The following is a 6,406-nucleotide window of genomic DNA, read 5'->3' as shown; positions in this document are numbered from 1 at the left end:
TGTCAAAGAAAATGTTAAATCCAAAAAATTCTTGACACAGACCATCCAAGAAATCAAAGATAATATGAAAAGACAAAACCTAAGAATAATAGGAATAGAGGAAAAAGAAGACTGCCTTCTACAATGACCAGAAAATATTTTCAACAAAATCATGGAAGAAAATTTCCCCAAGTTAAAGGAGAAGCCAATAAGAATACATGAGGCCTACAGAACATCCAACAAATTTGACCAGAAAAGAAAATCCTTCCGCAAGGGAAGGATTGCAAGGGAAAAAAAATAAAGAATTTAAGTTAGCCTGGATATACTTTTCCTGAGTATAACTCCATTTTTGAAATAAAGAGCCATCTTAACCTGAAGCTGAATTCAGGTACCTGGAAAAATCACAAAATGTGCACCTGGCAGAAAACAAAGTTAACTCTCCTAGCAACAGCTTTCAGGAAATATCACAGAATAAATACTTCATAGAAAATAGAGACAATCTCCCTGGCAATAATCAATGAGAATTGCTTGAGAATCAGGTGGGAAAATTCTCCCCATGTTTCAGATATAGATTAAAAGAATAGCCATTGTGAATCATAAGTCTTAGGCAATTGTGCCTAAGAGAAGCATATGCCTTAGGCAATTGTGATTCAGAGGTCACCTCAGCCCTCTAACTTTTACCTAATTCTGTAATGTCAAGGCATATGCCCCCCATTTGCTGTCATAGAAATATGTGCCCCCCCGTTTGTTCTCATGGAAACCCCCTGATCACAGACTTTCCCTTTAAAAACCCTGCTCACTCAGGGCTCAAGGTCCCACTTCTCTACTGCTGCATCAGTGAGACTTGCTTCCGGAGTTTGAGTGTTCTCTTAATAAAGCTCTCTTGCTATTGCATTGTTTTGTCTCTGAGGTTCCCATGAACTTGGCATTACAATAGCACTGGAGCTGAGAGGAGGCTGAGAGCTTTTTAAAATTAAATTCTGTTGCTTTTGGGGAAGGTTATAATATAGCCCAGGCTGGCCTTACTTCAGTGTAGCCAAGGCTGGCAGGCCTGAAGATTGCTCAAAGGCTGAACACAGGCTGGGATGCAACCTGGATCTCAAAGGTGTGAGGGGCCACCTGGGAATGAGAAACAACTGTGATTATTTGAATTGAAGCCATGCTCAGAGAGCTCTTGAAGGGCGGGGTGAACTGTTCTGAGAAGCAACCAGCTGTAAACTATCTACAACCATCTGTAAACTATAGAGCAGAGTGATCTGATTTTCAGGTATAAAAACCCTGTGCTATGCATGTTCAGGGTCGTCTCCTGTCTTTGGAGGGGCGACCCTATCTCAATAGCAATAAAACCTCTTCCTTTGGCATCGAGCTGTGGTCTGTGAGAGTTCTTGGGAAGGCTGCCATCCTGAACTCCTGAGCAGTGACACTCCAGGTCTTACAGATGAACTCCTCTGCTTGCTCTGAGGACCTGAGATTAACATGAGGACTATGGGGATTGGGAAAGGAGGAGGGAGGGACCCACATGGGGGGGATACAAATTAAATAAAGTATAATGAAGAAAGAAGTTTTAAAAAGATGAGGACTATGAGAAAACCCTCATTATTCAAGAAAATCTATCATGTTTTAAAACTTGAAAAATCATATTTTTACTTTTTTTCATTTTTAAAATTGTATTTTACTTTAGTAGTTTTATTTATTTTTATTTTGTGTGCATGAATGCATTCCTGGTGCCTGCAGGACCAGAAACCATGAGATCCTCTTGAACTGGAGTTACTAACAGTAGTGAGCCTTCATCTAGAGGCTGGGAATTGAACTTTGGTCCTCTGCAAGGACAGCCAGTGTTCTTAACTCCTGAACCATCTCTCCATCCCCATTGTTCACTTTATTATTTCAGGGAAAATATACTTCACTGCTTGGTTAAGGTAACTGAACACATCTTTATTATGGTAAAACACACACAACACAAGAATTTCCCATCTTCAGCATACTGCTTGGCGTTGATTACATTTTTTTTTTTAACATTAGAAACATTTATTAACTCAGCTGTTGTATCTGGAAATATATTCAAAGTTGATGGAAAGATATATATGCAAACATATGGATAATTCACAAAGAATTCATTTCAGTGCTATTTATAATATTACGGAGACAAGAAACAATTTGAATGTTCATCTCTGTGGTTCAGATTCAATATAGTCCAGACATTTACTGTGATTACCTAGGACATTTCTAGCTCATGGCTTTGTCCTATCATAATTACATGTAGTCCCTCATCTCCTTTCACTATTGAATCATCTCATCTTGAAAATTAAATTATAAGATAGCCTAAGCAATATAGTTTTAACTAAGACATTTTTGTAGCCACAGAAGCCTATCTTACCTGACATTTTGGGTATCATATGTGACATCTTATGAATAAATAAAAAGTGTAAAGCAGGCTATAAGATGTAATTACCACATTTATTAAAATATATATGCAAGTGTATAATCAGATCTATGCTAGTAATTACTAATATAGTAACTTAATAACTTTGCTTGGCATAAGTTTGAACAAATTTTAGTTTATTATTTACATTTCAATGGCTTAAACTTTCACCATGAGCATGAAAACAATAAGGTTGTTTTCTTTTTTTTTATTTTTTTTTTTATTTTATTTTTTTTTTATCAGTTACATTTTATTAACTCTGTATCCCAGCCGTGTCCCGATCCCTCATTCCCTCCCAGTCCCTCCCTCCCTCCCTCCCTCATCTCCACCGTGCCCCTTTCCAAGTCCATTGATGGGGGGACCTCCTCCCCATTCATCTGATCCTGTTTTATCAGGTATCTTCAGGACTGGCTGCAAAGCCCTCCTCTGTGGCCTAACAGGACTGCTACTCCCTTCGGGGGTGGGGAGACCAAAGAGCCAGTCATCGAGTTCCTGTTAGAAATAGTCCCTGTTCCCCTAACTTTGGGAAACCAATTGGTTACTGAGCTACCACAGGCTACATCTGAGTGGAGGTTCTAGGTTATATCCATACATGGTCCTTGGTTGAATGTCAGTCTCAGAAAAGACCCTGTGCCCAGATATATTTGGTCCTTGTGGAGCTCCTATCCTTTCCCCATCAGACTAACTCCCCTTCTTTCTTATGATTCCCTGTACTCTGCCAAAAGTTTGGTCATGAGTATTTGCTTTGAAAACACTGCTAGTCTGCCTCCACCCAGCAAGTCGCCCATGGCCTTCCCTCCTGAGCTGAGGATGAGAGTCTGCTTTTGTTTCCACTCCTAGAAAGTTTCCAAGCTCTTCATGCTCCCAGTAGTCCACACAGAATTCGTTCTGACTAGACTCTCATTGCAGTCAGTACAGTGGCTTCATGCCAATCTGTGTGGGACCATGTGCAGAATCTCCTTCTCTTTTAAAGCTGGAGTAACACTCCAGTGCAGAGAAGCTGAACTCTGTTTATCCATCATCAGGACTGCGTTTTATACATAGATTCTATGTCTGTCTTTGTCTCTGTCTCTCTGTGTCTCTGTCTCTCACTCTGAGTGTGTGTGTGTGTGTGTGTGTGTGTATGCTAAGTGATTTGAACATTTCTGGATACTTGATAATTATAATAATAACTATTTATAAACCTCGTTTGGCAAAACAGAGATAGCTGAGGGATTTGAATAAATGAAGACTATCATAAGCTGTCATGTATTATAAATTGCTGTGGATAATCCAGACCCTAACAAGACAGTCACTTTATGTCTCCCCAAAAGACACACTGGGAAGTACAAAAGACTCATGTATCTGGCATGTGGTTTGTCTTTTATGTGTAGCATCCACACATCTCATAAAAAATAGGTTTAACAACAGCAAAAAGACAACTCTGTAATTTCATTTAACCTGAAGCTCATGTAAACTACATTACAATTCATAGCTCTAATGCCAGAATACTGGCTTATCTTAAGGAATCTTACCTATACCTGAGTAATATGATGTTTACCATCCTTCCATACAATGGATCTAAAAATGTTACTTATGTGCTTTTCAGTACTGAGAACCAAAAATGGGCTGACTGTGGCATAGCCATGGACTGTGAGAATATGGACACAAAACAAAATCAGATCATCATCTATACTTCTTAGGTAGGAGATGACGCTGTCCAAGGTGTACATCACCATAAAGAAACTCATGAGGCACAGGATGGTCCGTGTGGCTCTTTGTTCTGCAGATGGTCTGAGGGAAAGGCTGGCACTGTGGAGAAGCTGGGACTGGTTCTTATGTCTGCATAGGAAAATCACCATGTACCCACTGGAGAGGGTCATAAGACCTACAAAGATGACATCCCTGGAGGTCAACAATATAAAAAATGTGTGATGGACAGAGTAGCTCATGGGCACAATACAGCAAGATTGACTGAGGTATGTAAAACCAGATGAGGTCAGATTAGGCGTTGCAGTTATGTATGTTATAAGGGGACTGCTAATGGATGAATAAAAGATACTCAGGAAAAGAAGGCAACCTAGCATGTGGTGTGGAGATTTACATTTGAATTTTGCTAGACGGGAACTTCTGGGACTGAGGGTGATGGCCTGGAGGATGCTGAGCAGGCTAGTGGCACAAAGAGAGAGGCTCCTAAAAGACCTGTACAAGAACATAACAAATTTGCATGTGGAGTCACTCCATCTCTTCCCTGGCATAAAAATGTCTGAAGCTACTAAACTCACGACTAGCAGCATCAGTATGTGGATTAGGGCCAAGAGACTGATGGGCAGATCAGTGAGTCTGGGCCTCTGCCCACGAATAAACATGAGGATGTGGAAGAGAAGAAGGAAGCTGTTGCCTGAGAGCCCAATCCCAGCTCCAGCATAAATGGTGTTTCTTACCTTGGTGTTACCTGACAGTTTGTTGATTTTGTTCATTTTAAGGCTGAAAGAAGCAGGTAGCAATTGTGAGGGGAGAACAGCAAGAAGATTCCTTATCACCAGTCTAGCCTTGATCATCAGCTGCAGACAATGGCAGCTCCACTCTCCTTAGAAAGATGTTTATTTCACAGCTCTGCCTTATACCCCTTAAGATTGCCTTCATCTCAAAGTGCCCAGAAGGGATGCCCACTCTCTCCATTGTTCTGACACTTATATGCCCCATCCAGATAGAAGCTTTCTCCCACATTACAATTGTCATGTGTCAAGAAAATATTTCTTTTCCTACTGTTTCCTATTTGAGGTTTCCTGAGGCAAAAGCAATGTCTTACTTGTCTTTCATCTGCATCATGTTGATTGCCAGACACAGAGCAGCTCTGCAGGTTTTGGTGAAGTTCAATGAGGATTGCAAGAAAGTAGAAATAAGATCCTCAGATGAAGCTGTGCCCTTGTCTTAAACAGGCCCAGAGTCATTTTATTCCAGTCTCTTTCTTCTGCTCATTTACATCAGACTTTGTGCTCGTCATGTGGATCTGCAGGGAGCCTTAGGAGTGGAAACTCTGAATCCAGACTTCTTTACATAATACTCACTCCTGCCATATCCTGTGTGTGACCCTGAGCAGTCTGGGGCTGAGCTACAGCGTTAGAACATATGACATCTGTGTGCCTGTGTCAGGGAGATTTTTAAGGAGATGAAGTCTACATACCAAGCATGGTGTTCCCTGCACAGGGCGAACTCTTTGGAAGTGTAGGCTTCTGGCTTTATTCTCATGAAGGTTCCTTATGTTTGTGACTTGGGATAGTTAATACAGTTTTAAAAACATCTGTTTGGTTTCTCCCAGCCCCAAAAAGAGAAGAGTATGTATGAACACAATAGACTACCCAAGCAATCCTTTCCAAAGCATCCTGGTAGCATTTTAGGCCTTCTTTGTGAATCTCACATTGTAACTGCATCTGAAATATGTTTTGATGTCACAGCAGAACAAAATCCTACATGAGAAGTGATCAGTTATCAGAAGCTGCCAGGAATGTGGTCTAAGTTTTGTCTCTTTCCACATTTGAAAGCAAACAATTATTAAGAATTATAATTACAATAGATTGAGGGCCATTCCCATTGTGAGGTTTTAATGAAAGAAGAATTATCCAACTCATCCTAAATGATGGGCTGCACAGGTGTGTAGGATTTCATACCTCCTTGAGGAAGCAGTGATGCTTCTCAGACTCAGGTGACCAAAGCCTCAGATATACATCAGAAGATTTGATGAAGGGTCTTCTTGAAAGTTCTTTCTCATGCAATGCAAGTATTTAGTTTAATTCAAGTATCATAACCCTAAATTATGCAATAATATAAAAATGAAGTCAAATAGTAAAGAAATAATTATCATTTGAATATCAAGGGTATAAGATGGTTTCATTTTATATGTAATGTGAGATATGAGGGGAAAGTAAAAGTGCCTGAGTTACAAAACCCGATGCACCAGCTAAGTAAATGCTCAGAGCAGGAGAAATGAGGGAGCCTCAGTGTTCAGAAGTGCTGCCCTCCAGT

General features: G+C 40.3%; 1 protein-coding gene across 1 annotated transcript; it reads right to left on the bottom strand.

Moving 5' to 3' along the window:
• Positions 1-3,915: 3,915 nt before the first annotated feature.
• Positions 3,916-4,860, bottom strand: LOC132654009 (vomeronasal type-1 receptor 54-like). Its single transcript, XM_060383314.1, has one exon. The coding sequence runs from the start codon at positions 4,858-4,860 to the stop codon at positions 3,916-3,918; it is 945 nt and encodes a 314-aa protein (XP_060239297.1).
• Between the last annotated feature and the right edge of the window lie 1,546 nt (positions 4,861-6,406).

The sequence above is a fragment of the Meriones unguiculatus genome, chromosome 5 (assembly GCF_030254825.1).
Source record: "Meriones unguiculatus strain TT.TT164.6M chromosome 5, Bangor_MerUng_6.1, whole genome shotgun sequence".
Taxonomy (NCBI): Eukaryota; Metazoa; Chordata; class Mammalia; order Rodentia; family Muridae; genus Meriones; species Meriones unguiculatus.
The sequence above is the reverse complement of the archived record's forward strand: the minus strand, read 5'-3'. Positions and strand labels throughout refer to the sequence as shown.